The 16,160-nt window shown below is 42.3% G+C and overlaps 1 protein-coding gene across 1 annotated transcript in view; it reads right to left on the reverse strand.

The window, feature by feature from the left end:
• TXLNB (taxilin beta) overlaps nt 1–16,160 on the reverse strand; it is a 69,619-nt gene that overhangs the window by 12,325 nt on the left and 41,134 nt on the right. The window contains exon 9 of the mRNA XM_085612474.1: nt 7,180–7,275. Within this exon, the coding sequence (XP_085468600.1) occupies nt 7,180–7,275 (96 nt within the window). The remainder of the gene's footprint in view (nt 1–7,179; nt 7,276–16,160) is intronic.

A 16,160-nucleotide genomic window follows, 5' to 3' on the forward strand; every position in this document is an offset into this window, starting at 1 on the left:
TTTCCAGTCCAGGGAGGACCTGACTTGGCAGTTCGGGCTGGACTGTTCCCATGGGGCACAGGGTCAAGACTGATTTGCATATGGCCGGGTTCAAACTGGAATGGCATGGTGAGCAAAAAAACGATGGATTTAGGCCCAGATCTCTGTACTGGGGTGAATGTATGACATTGTTCTGCATTCTGTCCATCAATTGTTGTTTTTGCATTTGTCACCCCGAGTGGGAAGGGTATGCTCAGACGTGAGTCCCTTGCTCTCCATGCCACTGGAATCAAGCTATCCTGGCTGACGAGGGCTGAAAGCCCGAAACCGGTCCTAGGATGCTTGTTTCCAGTCCAGGGAGGACCTGACTTGGCAGTTCGGGCTGGACTGTTCCCATGGGGCACAGGGTCAAGACTGATTTGCATATGGCCGGGTTCAAACTGGAATGGCATGGTGAGCAAAAAAACGATGGATTTAGGCCCAGATCTCTGTACTGGGGTGAATGTATGACATTGTTCTGCATTCTGTCCATCAATTGTTGTTTTTGCATTTGTCACCCCGAGTGGGAAGGGTATGCTCAGACGTGAGTCCCTTGCTCTCCATGCCACTGGAATCAAGCTATCCTGGCTGACGAGGGCTGAAAGCCCGAAACCGGTCCTAGGATGCTTGTTTCCAGTCCAGGGAGGACCTGACTTGGCAGTTCGGGCTGGACTGTTCCCATGGGGCACAGGGTCAAGACTGATTTGCATATGGCCGGGTTCAAACTGGAATGGCATGGTGAGCAAAAAAACGATGGATTTAGGCCCAGATCTCTGTACTGGGGTGAATGTATGACATTGTTCTGCATTCTGTCCATCAATTGTTGTTTTTGCATTTGTCACCCCGAGTGGGAAGGGTATGCTCAGACGTGAGTCCCTTGCTCTCCATGCCACTGGAATCAAGCTATCCTGGCTGACGAGGGCTGAAAGCCCGAAACCGGTCCTAGGATGCTTGTTTCCAGTCCAGGGAGGACCTGACTTGGCAGTTCGGGCTGGACTGTTCCCATGGGGCACAGGGTCAAGACTGATTTGCATATGGCCGGGTTCAAACTGGAATGGCATGGTGAGCAAAAAAACGATGGATTTAGGCCCAGATCTCTGTACTGGGGTGAATGTATGACATTGTTCTGCATTCTGTCCATCAATTGTTGTTTTTGCATTTGTCACCCCGAGTGGGAAGGGTATGCTCAGACGTGAGTCCCTTGCTCTCCATGCCACTGGAATCAAGCTATCCTGGCTGACGAGGGCTGAAAGCCCGAAACCGGTCCTAGGATGCTTGTTTCCAGTCCAGGGAGGACCTGACTTGGCAGTTCGGGCTGGACTGTTCCCATGGGGCACAGGGTCAAGACTGATTTGCATATGGCCGGGTTCAAACTGGAATGGCATGGTGAGCAAAAAAACGATGGATTTAGGCCCAGATCTCTGTACTGGGGTGAATGTATGACATTGTTCTGCATTCTGTCCATCAATTGTTGTTTTTGCATTTGTCACCCCGAGTGGGAAGGGTATGCTCAGACGTGAGTCCCTTGCTCTCCATGCCACTGGAATCAAGCTATCCTGGCTGACGAGGGCTGAAAGCCCGAAACCGGTCCTAGGATGCTTGTTTCCAGTCCAGGGAGGACCTGACTTGGCAGTTCGGGCTGGACTGTTCCCATGGGGCACAGGGTCAAGACTGATTTGCATATGGCCGGGTTCAAACTGGAATGGCATGGTGAGCAAAAAAACGATGGATTTAGGCCCAGATCTCTGTACTGGGGTGAATGTATGACATTGTTCTGCATTCTGTCCATCAATTGTTGTTTTTGCATTTGTCACCCCGAGTGGGAAGGGTATGCTCAGACGTGAGTCCCTTGCTCTCCATGCCACTGGAATCAAGCTATCCTGGCTGACGAGGGCTGAAAGCCCGAAACCGGTCCTAGGATGCTTGTTTCCAGTCCAGGGAGGACCTGACTTGGCAGTTCGGGCTGGACTGTTCCCATGGGGCACAGGGTCAAGACTGATTTGCATATGGCCGGGTTCAAACTGGAATGGCATGGTGAGCAAAAAAACGATGGATTTAGGCCCAGATCTCTGTACTGGGGTGAATGTATGACATTGTTCTGCATTCTGTCCATCAATTGTTGTTTTTGCATTTGTCACCCCGAGTGGGAAGGGTATGCTCAGACGTGAGTCCCTTGCTCTCCATGCCACTGGAATCAAGCTATCCTGGCTGACGAGGGCTGAAAGCCCGAAACCGGTCCTAGGATGCTTGTTTCCAGTCCAGGGAGGACCTGACTTGGCAGTTCGGGCTGGACTGTTCCCATGGGGCACAGGGTCAAGACTGATTTGCATATGGCCGGGTTCAAACTGGAATGGCATGGTGAGCAAAAAAACGATGGATTTAGGCCCAGATCTCTGTACTGGGGTGAATGTATGACATTGTTCTGCATTCTGTCCATCAATTGTTGTTTTTGCATTTGTCACCCCGAGTGGGAAGGGTATGCTCAGACGTGAGTCCCTTGCTCTCCATGCCACTGGAATCAAGCTATCCTGGCTGACGAGGGCTGAAAGCCCAAAACCGGTCCTAGGATGCTTGTTTCCAGTCCAGGGAGGACCTGACTTGGCAGTTCGGGCTGGACTGTTCCCATGGGGCACAGGGTCAAGACTGATTTGCATATGGCCGGGTTCAAACTGGAATGGCATGGTGAGCAAAAAAACGATGGATTTAGGCCCAGATCTCTGTACTGGGGTGAATGTATGACATTGTTCTGCATTCTGTCCATCAATTGTTGTTTTTGCATTATTTAAAAGGTCGGCGTTAAGCCACAAAAATTGGTTTAACGCTGCTTTGTAAATATGAAGAGCGGCATATATCACCAACAGAACGCCGCTAAAAGTGACGTTCTGGTGGCAATATCCCCTTGTAAATATATCTCCTAGACCCTTACTAATGGGAATTTGGCATAGGGCAGCGCATAAAGTCACCTTTCTGCGTTGCCCTATGCCAACATTTAAGGGCAGTAATGCACCGTATTTATGAAATAAGGTGCATTCCTGCCCTTTCTCCCTGCGCTGGTGCCTTTTTGTCTGCCTATCGCAAAAGCAGGCACCCTTGCACCACGGTGAAAGGGTGCCTGTGTTGTCGGCAGTATTGTTTTTGTGCATGAAGGGGCACCTTCCTGCACAGAAACAATTCTAAAAGGCATTCTCCTTTTTCTATGTGTGCTGCAAAATGCAGGGATTTGAAGTTAGGGGGCCAATGAGACTGGGGAATCTTGGCAGGTGAGGGGTGGATCATGTGATCTTCATTCTGTCATGTGATACACTGCAAGATGACACTAAAATTATTTATTTCTTGTGATGTGATGTTCGAATTGTTTTTAGTTTCATGTACCTTGAATTGAATACAAGCTGAGAAATATTAACTAGCTAGACGACTGCTGCCAATTCTGCAGCAACAGGTAGCTGGATACAGTGTCACAGCTACCGAGATATCGCTTGCCAAGTGCAGCACCTTCTTTAACCAACTGGTGGCCATTTTATTTGAGGATTAGTCTCGCTGGCGAAGGTCGGGATGTGCATCCCCCGTACGGATGAAATTTGGGGGTCTCTATATCTCCAGTCTTTATTAGATAAATTCTACTCTCTAACACTCATGGCGAGCTGCTATGCGTAACCAGTCCAGTTTTTTTTAGGAGTTTTTTTTTATATAGCACGAACTTGACCCGAAGGTATCGGAACCCTTTACATGAGCACCAGTTATGTTACAGACAGACACATTCATTTTTTGTTAGGCACGGGTAGATTAAGCGATTTGCCCAAAATCACAGGATGTTGAGCGTGCCTGCCGAGACTCGAACCCGGGTACCCAGCTTAGAGGCTGATCGCTTGGCCATTAGGCCACATCCTCTCCAGTTGGCGGCAAGTTTGAAAAATTTAGACCATAGAGGAGAACAGTTTTAATGTATAATATTGATTGACTAATTTATGTGTTTGTTTTGATTGATTATGTGTTCAAAGTGTGGGTTTTTGATTGTAAGAGTAAGTTGAATACAACCCCTTTTCTTTAGTATATTTGAAAAAGAATAGGGAAATTCATGCTTGATGAATTATGATTAGATTGAGAGAATAAACAAGAATATATTTTTTCTAACTGATTGTAATAAGTGTTTCTGGGTAGCACACAGCATATGTGATATTCACCTGTGTTCTCAGTGGGTTTATAAGGCTCAATGGCTTGTGTGACGCTTTCGTTCACTATTACAATGTTAGCAAGTTGCACTTTGCATGCTGGGAGATTCATGAAAATTACTGTATTGGCAAAAGTAAACACAACCAGAATGTAAAGTGATATTGTCTTTAAAAGCCACAAATGGGTAAAGAGGTGCTGCTTGATATTTAGGGCAATGGGTGCAGGCAGCTGTTGTGCCATTTGAGAACTGATGCTGGTGGGCATGCTCAAGAGGCAATAGTTAGGTTGGACCCCAGTGTGAGTGCGTGCATTCCTACTGCTCATTTTATATCTGCTCTCTGTGGTGAAGGGAAATTACATTGCTGCTCCACCTGCTGTGCCTGTGCTGTATTACTGAAGCCTCTGCTGCTACTGCCAATGCTATTCCTGATCTGTGCGTCTGGGTGAACCATCCAATCGTAGTTGTACTTGTTCATTTGCATCTGTGGCTCTAATTGGGCAGCAGAGCTTAACTAATTGACAAGTTATGGCTTCCCAAGGGTATGTGAGGATATGTCAGGGCTGCATCCCTGATATGTCAATGGAATGGCCTAGTTACAGTATGTATAGTAATGAAAATAGACATGTGCCCCCTCTAGAAGCTTTTTATTACTTAATCAGTCTAGAACTTTTTGTATTATTTTACACTTATATTGGTTGTTCTTACTGCAGTGAAGTGAATTCATTTTATGTTATAACAAAGGCCATATGACGTCACTTCCTGTAGTGCCACCAAGGGCATTGTTATGTGATGCCACCTCTTGTGATTTCATTGTGAATCAAAGGGTATGTGATGTCATTCTGGCTACCCCAGGCATTTTGGTGAATCAATGCTTGCAATGCTTGGTTGCCATGGTATCAGAGAATCATACCCATCGCACAGTGCTTAATTTATAAAAAGAATAAGTGCTGGGGCCCGTAGATTTGCTCAGAAGCATACAGCCGGTGCTATAGAATGTCAAAGTTGTTGATTACAAAGACTCATTAGTTTTGATTCCACCTCATGCCTTTCTCAACTCCCTGCCTCTTTCTTTATCTTACTCTTGCAGGTTCCTTTTCATCCCTGCTTTCTCGCTTTGTCACTGTTGTTAAGTCTTTTTCTTCCGCATTCTTTCCCCCTTTCATGTTTTTCTCTCTCTTTTTCTGGGTCAATGTCTGATGAGTTAAAATACACGGTGAACTTGGTAACAACCCAGCGCATGTTTTCACTTGTGAGTACACAGAAATATTATTGCATTTCTTTTACCGCTTATCCTATTTTTTACTAATGGCACACGCTTTACTTCATGATTAGCACTTGCTCTGTAGTTCTTTACGCACATTTTGTTTCACCGGATTTTTGTTTCTTTGTTTCACCTATCATATTCACGCCGTTTTCATCCTGTCACGGGGCATGTTTTCTTTCGGATATTAACGCACACGTTATTTACCACTCCGTTTTTCATGTCAACTTCACACTCCGCTTATGATTATGAAGCACTTTATTCTGTTTTGAAGCACATAACTTTCACTTGCTCTCGATATTGATACGCAGCATTAATACACACATTGCTCCGAGTTCTGCATTATTTTTAGGTTCCTTCATTGTCTGCACTTTTCTGTAATCGTTTATACACGTTGTGTTCTCTTTGGTTTCCTCCTGACTCATTGCTTTACATCTCTCGTAGATCTATGTCCCCTGATGAAGGTCTGTAATGGACCGAAATGCATTGGGCAAGGTTCACTGAAATAATGGATTTATATTTTGGACAACCAATGAAAAATTCTTCATGATATGAATAAAGAATATCAGTGGATCAAAAAATCAATATATAGTCGCACGACTATTTCTTGTTTCAAATAAAAGGACAGTGTACTGGTTTCACAAACACTGATCCCTCACGGGTTTGAAGCTGTGCTCAGGGGGACGACCCCTATTTCAGGAGACGCTACTTACAGTAGAGTTAAAATAAGTGCCGGTCCCCAGACATAAGGCCCTCTCCTTCAACCACAGACTCCAATTTAGCACTTCCTCCATAGTACTGGAATCAATTATCTCTCAAGGATGGTGTGCACTAAAACTCAATCTCCCTTGCTGCTTTCCTCACATACGTGCATCAACACATTTGCTGTATTTGGTTGCAAGGGTGTACAAAACCAGTATGGATGGTACAGGAGTCTCTTTGTGCTAGGTGTGATTGGCAATAGGGTGTCTCTGTAAGTGTGTCGATGTGCTTATGTGAGGAGAGCAGCAAAGGAGAGTTAGGGACAGTTATGCATGTTTTAGTGCACACCATGAATGAGAGTGTGCACTAAAACATATAAAGATAGACACAGCTATCTATCTTTTTATGTGTGGAGTTCTCCACCCCGGGTATAGAGTCTCTGCAGTCGTAAACTTACTATTAACTTGCAGTTTGAGAATACCAAAAAATTACGTAAACTTACACAAAGGTGTAAGTTTACCTTTGTGAATCAGGTTGTCAGATTTCAGATGATATTTCTATGTACCATATTCTGAAATGAAACTGCATGAAGTGCTCTATAAATGCAACTACAATACAATAAATGATTTTTTTCACTAGGAGAGCATCCTAAGCCAATTTCCAAATCAGCCCGAAGTAATGGTTCTAAGTACTAGCAGGTACAGATATATAAAATATTATACAGGCACTGCTTGTACTGATATGCCAGAGGAAAGTGAACTCCAAGAAATCTATACAGGATGGGTTTCACCCTCCCTCAAACTGACACCCACGATTAGGAATCTAAAAGCAAAGTAATTTGAATCCGTAACTGGGCACCCAGACTATAGTGACATCAGGTGTATGTACTCAATGTAGCTTCCTCCCACTTTTCACCCTGTTTTTCTGTCCCTCTCTTTCTCTTACCTTGGAACAATTTACATGAGCACTCAATGAAAGGGCACTAATTATTGGTACTTTGGAATGCAGTGTGAGAATAGTTTGTTACCTCTTCAATCATGTCCAGCATAGCTTTATTGCAGTTCTCAAATCTGGTCTTCCATGTGTGTGTCTCTTTTTCCAGTTTTTTCATTTTCTTTGTCATCTATGAATTAAAGAGAGAGGTTAGATGTTATGCTGTTGATCCGAATCGGTTATGTTTAGCCATTCAAAGCAGACTTGTTACTGATACTAAGCTTCCACAAGTAGTCTAAAGCTAGATCATAATTGGGCAGCAAGTGAGGACTTAAGACTAAACCCAACCACCAACCATCAATCACCACTCTTAACCAACAACACAACATGTGCTATTCTTGACTCCATTGAACATGGGTGGGAGATTCAGGGATTTTTCTTTCATGTACCTTAATGAGTTTTCTGGGAGGTTGAATGAATGTGGCCAAAGAGAAAATGCCAATAACCAGATTTACAAAGACTTTGTGCCAGCCCAAAATGACACAAAGTTTTGCAAGGATATTACCTTTCCAATGCAAAAGATACTGCAAAGCTGCTGTTTTCTCCGTGCATATAGCATTGTGTGCTACTATGCCCCAAGGGGGCATTACTTGGGTGGTACTTGGCCAAATGTGCAAGGACCCATCGTTTTTGACACAAAGCCCTATCTACAAAGCTAGCTGGACTGGGCTTTGTGTTAAGAAACTAACGTACCTTGAAGCAGGCATTAAAAAGGAGAAATGTTTTAATTTATCCAAGAATCTCACACATTGCATATGTGCTGCAACACACAGCACATACACAGGGCCCGATTCACAAAGGTAAACTTACACTTTTGTGTAAACTTATGATTTCTTCCTATTCACAAAGGTATTTTGTGAGTAGTATCCTTACAACTGCGGAGCCTCTGCACTCAAGGTGAAGAGTCTGCAGATAGTTTATCTGTGTGAATCGAGCCCTCAATGTGCGGAAAGTTTCAGAATTTGTCTAGGCACAGGATTTTGAACTGGAAGGGTATGCTATTAGTTCACATCCAATGCTAGACAGCACGCGCACACCTCTGCACCATGGTGCAAGGGTTGAGATAGTACTAGGCAGCCTTCACAGTGCACCAGCACTGCAGATAACAGCAGCAGCAGGCCATTTTTTAATGAATATGTTGTCACTTTGCACAACACAGCACAGTTACTTTGATTTGTGCATGGTGTTGCGCTAAAAAAGTTAATCTGCTTCCAAGTGTTATGTTTAATTAAGGGTCATTGGTCTCAAACAGTATTAGCCTCTATTATTTGCCGTTCAGCACAAGTCAATACAAAACCAAGGGGTTTTGCCCTAATTCCCCCAACACATGTGGGCAAAAGCATACTACAAAGGGATGTGTGGGGATCGATCAAAGAAATTACAAGGTAGGAAAAAAATATATTAGTTCCTCCAAGTGGGAGCCTAGTCCCGAGGTAATTATTTTGAATAATTCAACCACTCACCAAACTTTCTACAATGTTTTCCAACCAGTTTTTGTGTCTTTTTTTTATATATACATTTTTCATACAGCCAAAAACATTGAACAGAAAACATAAGAAACACAGGGCCTCATGTAGGTAGCATACCAGTTACCACTTCTAAAATACCGAACGATACCGAATCGGTATTTTAGAAGTGGTAACTGGAATGTAGGTAATGAGTCGGTATTTTTTACCGAATCGTTACTAGTCGGTAATTACCGAATCGGTATTTACCGATTCGGTAATGGGGGGAACACATACAAGGGTGGCAGGGTGTCACATTGACACCCTGTTGCACCCCTGATTCGGCCATGTGTGCACATGTGGCACACATACATGCCCTAAGGGCATGTATGTATGCCACATTGCACACTGCTACGCGCGTAAAAATGCATTTACACATACATTCATTATTTAACACCAACTATAAGTTGGTGGTAAATACCGACTCTTAAACACACACACACACTCCCCCTACATCTCGATTTTGCTTTCGGAATTTACCGAATCGGTAAAATTACCGATTCGGAAAAGTTACCGATTCGGTAACATTACCGATTCGGTATTTTTACCGAATCGGTAATTTTACCGATTCGGTAAATTCCGAAAGCAAAATTTGTACCCCTACATACCAATGGCCAAAATACCGGTCGGTAACGGTATAATTACCGAAAATCGGCCGTTACCGACCGGTATTTGGCGACCTACATGAGGCCCACAATGTTCAAAAAGTGTCACTAGTTCCTTCCTACCCATCCGTTCTAAACCCGGTTGCAAAACAATACAAATATGTAGGCAATCCGAGGGGAGATAGTCCATTACACACAAATATGAGGGTTGCTTCCACCTCCACTTAGTCCATGTGTTGTGTGTATTATCAACCAATACATATAATTTTTAATCCATTAGACTTCTCCTCTTCTTTTGGTCGACCCATTTTGGTCCACTGATTTGGGCCTCATCAGGACATGGGCAACAAAAAAAAGGGAAAACACAATGTTGCGAAGGAGAGAAGGACAGGCATAGCTTCAATGATGCTCAGCCCTGTTAAACCTTGGCTGGCAGCGATGGCCTCTCTACATATACAGTGAGATGATGCCACTCTGGCACTGTCGCAACTGTCTCGTCTGGAACAGTGTGGGCAAAAGTCCGAACAACGGTCCCGCTTCTAAAAGTCCCTCTGCTCTAGGATGTACTTCAATGCGGACATAATCCGGCGGCCTCAGCTGGCCCACCGGGCCGTTCAAAACCGCAGTGCGGGCTTCTGCATCCACGCCATGGGCACAAGTCAGCACTCACCAATCGGTAACCTTGTTTGTGAACGCATCCTATACAAGGTTCTGCACAAACTTTCTCAGTTCACTTTTCAAAGGTTCTAGACTTCCATCTTTACAACGTTCATAAATTCTAGTCAATATTTCATTAACACACTGGGCATCTAAAATATCATGCCCCATTAGCACCCATTATTGATCACTGAGTCCATGTTGAACCAATCAAAGGACCATACAGATCCTAGATGAATTCAAGGATCTTTTGCAAACTTTTGTCATTGCCAGTTCACAGACTCCACCCAATTACCACACATCACAGGTTAGACTAACGCATTTTAATGCTAGTGTTTGCACCACTACACAAAAATGCCCTAGTTACACATAATTACTAGCGCCTCAATGTGGGAAGAGGCGCTGCAGATGTATCGGGGTTAGATAAACAGCAGCCAGCGTGATTGCTGTACTACCTCAGGCACTTATTCAGCCAGGCACAGGTCGAGGAGAGGTGACTAGTTGCTATGGAAATAGGCATGGGATGGGTTAAGCTGTTTAATTTATGAATAATTGTATCAGTGAGTCTTGCTCCCCCAACCAGGCTGTGAAGTCGATTTGTTTGCTCCTGCTGCCAGTGAGTTAAGGTTCAGGCAGGAGGAGTTAGTTGAAAACGTCACAAAAAGCAGTCTGAAAACTTGGCTGCTATGTATGCCACGGACAGGTAGAGCAGTCAAAGGTGCATGTCATGGCATAAAGAAGGCATAAATATCAATCGATACAACCAAAATGCATAGACATCAGTTGTATTAATCAGTTTAATTTTTTTAGGTTGAGCTTTGACAGTGCTTGCGCTCTCTCTCGATCTTTTGTATATAGTTTGTGGGATAGCAGCCCACCCTTTGGCTTTTTATTGGTTATTATGCTTGTCCATTAAAAAGCCTTGCCTGCAATTGGTTAACATCCCTTCTTTGTCCCTCCTTATCATCCTTTGTTTCCTCCCAAGGAACAGTACCTAACTTCACTATCATTCCGCTTTTGTCATGATCCGTTCGTTTTCAGAGACTTCTTTCTTTACATTTTTCTCCTCCACAAGTTGTTGGCTGCTATTACTTGTTTCTTTTGAGGTTGTGTTATATTTTAATGCAAATTAGACCCCTGTTGCACCCTTCTCCCCCGTGTGCCTGCAGAGGTACTTAATCTCCCCATGTGGATCCATTCCACCCCTGTGTTGATCCCTTTCTTCCCCGGACCCTGTTTTCCCATTTTCTTAAAAAGCGCTTTAAATCAGATCTGTGCTGATCGGGGATGATTCTTCGTTGAGTGCCGGTGTGTTTGCCACACCCTCTTCAGGACTTAAACACCATGATTATGTTTTGTTATTGTTCATTTAAAGTCCAAGATTAAATGTGTGGCTTTTTTTATGAGTGCGCTCTTTTTATTATTTTTTTGGTGGACTTCCAAATAGGAGATTCAATAACTATTTTTTTAATGTTGCTATTGTGCTTTTTCAAGCTTTGAGTAAAGGTTCCTATACATAGATGTGGGGGAAATCACTTTATATTTACATGCCAACAATATCCATATATGCCGGTCACATCAACCTAGCGCCCTTTAGTGCTATGCTGGAACGTAGACCTTCTCCTTTCCCAACACAGCTACAAAGTATTCAACTTTCTCACTTTACTCCAGACTCTTTTTCATTATATTGTTGTTGTTTAGGGGTAAATAAGTTGCTGCAGGTGGCTTCAACAGTTAAATGTGTACTTTTAATCCTTTTGGTTATGTTCATCACAGAAACCGATTTGGATGCGTTTACACCTTTTTTATATTTAAAGAGAAAAGCTTGTGACATGGAGCCTGGAGATGGCAAAAAAAGATTGGATACTTTGTAGTTGTGCCTAAAAAGGAGGAAGCTACACTCTTTGAAAGAGAAAATTGGCATAGCTGTAAAGATCTCGATCAGTGCTGAAACCAGCATATGTGTCTTTTGATGGCAGTAAACTTGAGTGAATTGCCTTGAATTACCTGTTGTAAAGATTCCTACTGACACTGGAACCTAGTTCAGAAGCTGGCAAGTACGCTGGTGTCGCTATCAAGCCACCTCTGCTGTTTTTTATTGTTAATTTATGTTAAAACCTACCGTATGATACAGAAAGAATTACATGATTATTGTGTTTCCTTCAACAATAAAAAATGAAATATATTTATAAATGCTTAAACTTCAAGCGTGAACTACTTTTCACTTTCATAAATTAAATGACACAATGTAACACATATTAAAACCATCTCCCTCGTATAACTAATTAAAGGTATGTTATAGGCCTTTTGCTGGATTTCAACCTTATTGTTTTTATACTGCAAGATAATAAGCAGCGTAACTGTGATGCCACATGCAACACAAGGTCCAAAATTGCCGTTTTCTGACGTGAAAATATATTACACAACAGAAGCACTTTTAGCATGTTTGTTCGCTTTACTTTGATGCCTTATTTTAGAACTTTTTTTCTTGAAGCAGCCCATGTAACAAGCACAGTGTTCTATTGAATCATTCTCAGTTACCTGCCAGGACAGAGGGGTTGTTTGAAACTGACTATTATATTGATTGGTTACCTCAAAGGACAGAAGGGTTGGGTGTAAATAGTGTTACTTCTTATTCTTATGTTTTTGGGTGATTATATGTGAACATTTGAAAACTACTTTAGATTCACGTGCCAACCGAGGAGTGATGGTTGCGTAATAGCTACAGCTGCCGACCTTGGAGCTGGGGAACCAGGTTCGAGTCTCAGCATTGGCTCAGCATCCTGTGATTTGGGGCTAATTTGTTTCTAGCTGCCTCTACTTTCTCCTCCCTTTCTAACTTTCTTTCCCTCCTTTCTTGCAGTCCCTCCTTTCATCCTCTCTTTCTTGCTGTCTTATTTCCAATATGTTTCTTTATTTCTATAATTCATATCTTCTCTCCTTTCCTCACTTTCTCCTTTCTCACTTTCTTTTTCATTCTCTCCTGCCGGAACTCTTTTCTTTCTTTTCTCCTTCTTCTCAACCACATAATTCCACACCATATACTACTACTCCATACCATGCCTCATATTACAGAAACAATCTATGCCACATAAATCCACACAACACCACACAAATCAATGCCACATAATTCTGCACCACACAACGTAACTACACTCCACATAATATCACTAAGCCCCACATAATTACACTACACATAATTACACTCTACTTAAAACAACATAAATACACCCCACATAAATGCACTCTATGTAGATAGTTCACACTTTTGAATATAAGGCTCTCTTAACCATTGACACCAATTCCCTTTTTTTGTTTTTATGTTTCACAGTTAAGGCCATTTCCAGTCCCCGTCCTGAGGAGAACCCAGAATAACTCAGGGTTTGAAACGCGTTGACTCTGAGCTGAAGCCAAGATATTTATGGGGCACTCCAGGGAATTTTTAAAAAGAGATGTATCCCCCTATGGGGTAACAACCCCTTGTATATAGAGTAGCCTTCAGCCCAGTAAACAGGCAGGACCGTTTGAATTAGGATACGTCCGCCTGTTTCCTTTTTTGTTACACAAGGACTGGTGTCCTCTAAAGACTTTTGGAGGCAATCGACATTTCACATGGTGTTCATGTTTTGTATATGTGTTTATTGAGTATTTTGTGTTTGGATTTATATGTATTTTTGGTGATAAATGTGCAAAATTTGTGTCTCTTTGAAGGACATGACAAAATGCTTTCATGCATAAGATTTTGAAATTGCTAAATAATGTAAAATAAACAATGCATGCTTAGGATGTATTGGCTAGGTATTGCAAAATAATTGTTCAACAACCTTTCTGGCCATTTTCTTGTTTTGTACATCATTCAAATAAGCATAATTTCAAACAATTCAACTTTACACATTTCAAATACACCCCACATAATACCACACCAAACCACAAATTTCAACTACACAATTCCACAAAAAACGCATACTTCCAATACACATCACATTTTTCCACATCATCCCACAAAATTTAACAACCCACCACATAAATCAACTACACAACACACAATACCATTCCACATAATTCCACATAATTAACTCCACAACACACATTTTCACTGTACATAATTCTAATACACCTAATACAATTTAATTACTAACCACACAATTCCATGTCACACAGTTCCACAACAAACAATTCCAATACAACACATCGCTCCCTTGTACTTCAACCAACACTGTAATAGCTCCCCCACACCCCCACTGCTCCTATCATCTCTCTTTTTTACACTCCCACTACCCACTCTCATCTCGCAATACCACTGCCCTCTCCCATCCCTACCTCACACTGCCTGTCTCCTCTCCATACTACTTACTCACACATGCTACCTTCCTGTACCTCCTCGTGTTATGTGCTAGTCCCCTTCTCGCCTCTCGCCTCCCACCTCCCTCTGGATCCCCTTTCCACTTGTACCTCTAGCTCTCTCTCTTACTCTCTCTCAACCATCACTCTCACTCTCTCATGCACTATTCCTGCCTCCCTCATGTGGTCAACCTCAGGTCTTCAAGCACAGTTTCTATCTCGTGAATTTTCAAAGTTTCCGTCCCTCAAACCTACGCTCTCCTTCTCTTCTTAGGGTGTCTTCTGCATACACAAAACCTCCCTATTTACTCGTCTATGGCTTGCTCTCCCCGTTTTTCTATCTTTCTCACATACTATTTCTGCTCCTCTGTCTCAAGATCAATAGCCACTTCCTACACAACCTACCTATCCCTCTCATTCCTCCTTTCTATCTATTCTCTGCAACTCTCACCACTATCTATTCACGATTCCACATATTCCACTACATAAATACACTACACAACACACAATCACACCACACAATTCCACAACTAACAATTCCAATACAACCCACATAATTCCACTCCACACCACTTACACCCACTACACTCCAAAACAAAACACATTGGTAAAAAACATTACAAATTATAACACCAATGCTCGTGTTCCTTGCTGTTGATCGTTTTCTCAGTATCAGTAATAAAAAGTGACTGAACTATCTGCTGAGCCTTCGCTCCACGGATATTTACTGTCTAATAAAAGGACTGTGGTAGTTTGGGAACTCGTCTCAATTTGACAAAACATCCTTAAACTTGTCATTAAATGGTGGAAAACTACTTCTAATTGATGCCTATTTAGTAACAAAAGCAACAGTAGCAAATGGAATGTTTTACAACAGTGTCTATGAAAGAGGGATGTTTTAACTGAATGTAAATATTTTCTTAAGTGGTCCCTGCCACTGAGTGCTGGAAGGCTTTTAATCTAAAAAATCTGCTGTATCAAAAACAAAATGAAACTTTATATTCTATCCTGTATTATCTTGTTTAAAACAAAAATGTATTTCCTATCAGAGTTATGTAATTTCCACTGCCCCTAAAAGCCTTTTCCTTTTTGGAAAAGACGTTTTGAGTTACTCTAGGTAGGAGAAGCCACCCCTCCGCAAAAGAGAGAGTGGCGGAGAGCAATCTGAGGGTGTTTTTGAGAGTGTGAGAGTTGTGAGGGTAGAGGAAAATTATGGATAATACTCCTTGACCTGCAGTACCGAGGCAGCAGAACCGACTTACTGTGAAAAGTGTGAGCTCAGAAAATGAATGTCCTCTGAAATCAGCTAGGGAAACTATAAGAATCAATGAGATCAAATTGTTAACATGAAGACTATCCATTTTTATACATATATATATATTTTCACAAAATTCCTCGTATAACGCACTCTCAGGAATCAGGATTATGTAGAACGACATAATGGATATAGACACAGTGAATGAAACCATCATTAATCACTCAAGTAGACAGTTGAGTGATGCAGAAAAAAATTACATTGTGCTGAGAACTATCCTTTTGTCCATCTACGCCCTTTAATTATACTGAGACAAGAATGGACCTGTACAAATTCATAAGAAAATTGAAGCTTAAGAAATGGCATAGCCTCAGATCATCAAGATTTACTAGGGATGAAGGACATTCAGAGAGCACTGCGGAGATAGATCTGAACATTGGGGACATTGAAACCTTCCTGACATTGCATGAGTTACAAACAGAGGAAGAAATTTAAGGGGTCAGAACCAATGTAGACACAGTCCTGGTTGGATTGGGCATCACACATGTTGCCGCCGGTAGGACTACATTCAAACCATGACCCACCTTCTACCCCATGTTGCCACATGATAACATTGACATGTTTCATGAGAATGTAACCACTAGTATGATGA

The sequence above is a fragment of the Triturus cristatus genome, chromosome 6 (genome assembly GCF_964204655.1).
Source record: "Triturus cristatus chromosome 6, aTriCri1.1, whole genome shotgun sequence".
NCBI lineage: Eukaryota > Metazoa > Chordata > Amphibia > Caudata > Salamandridae > Triturus > Triturus cristatus.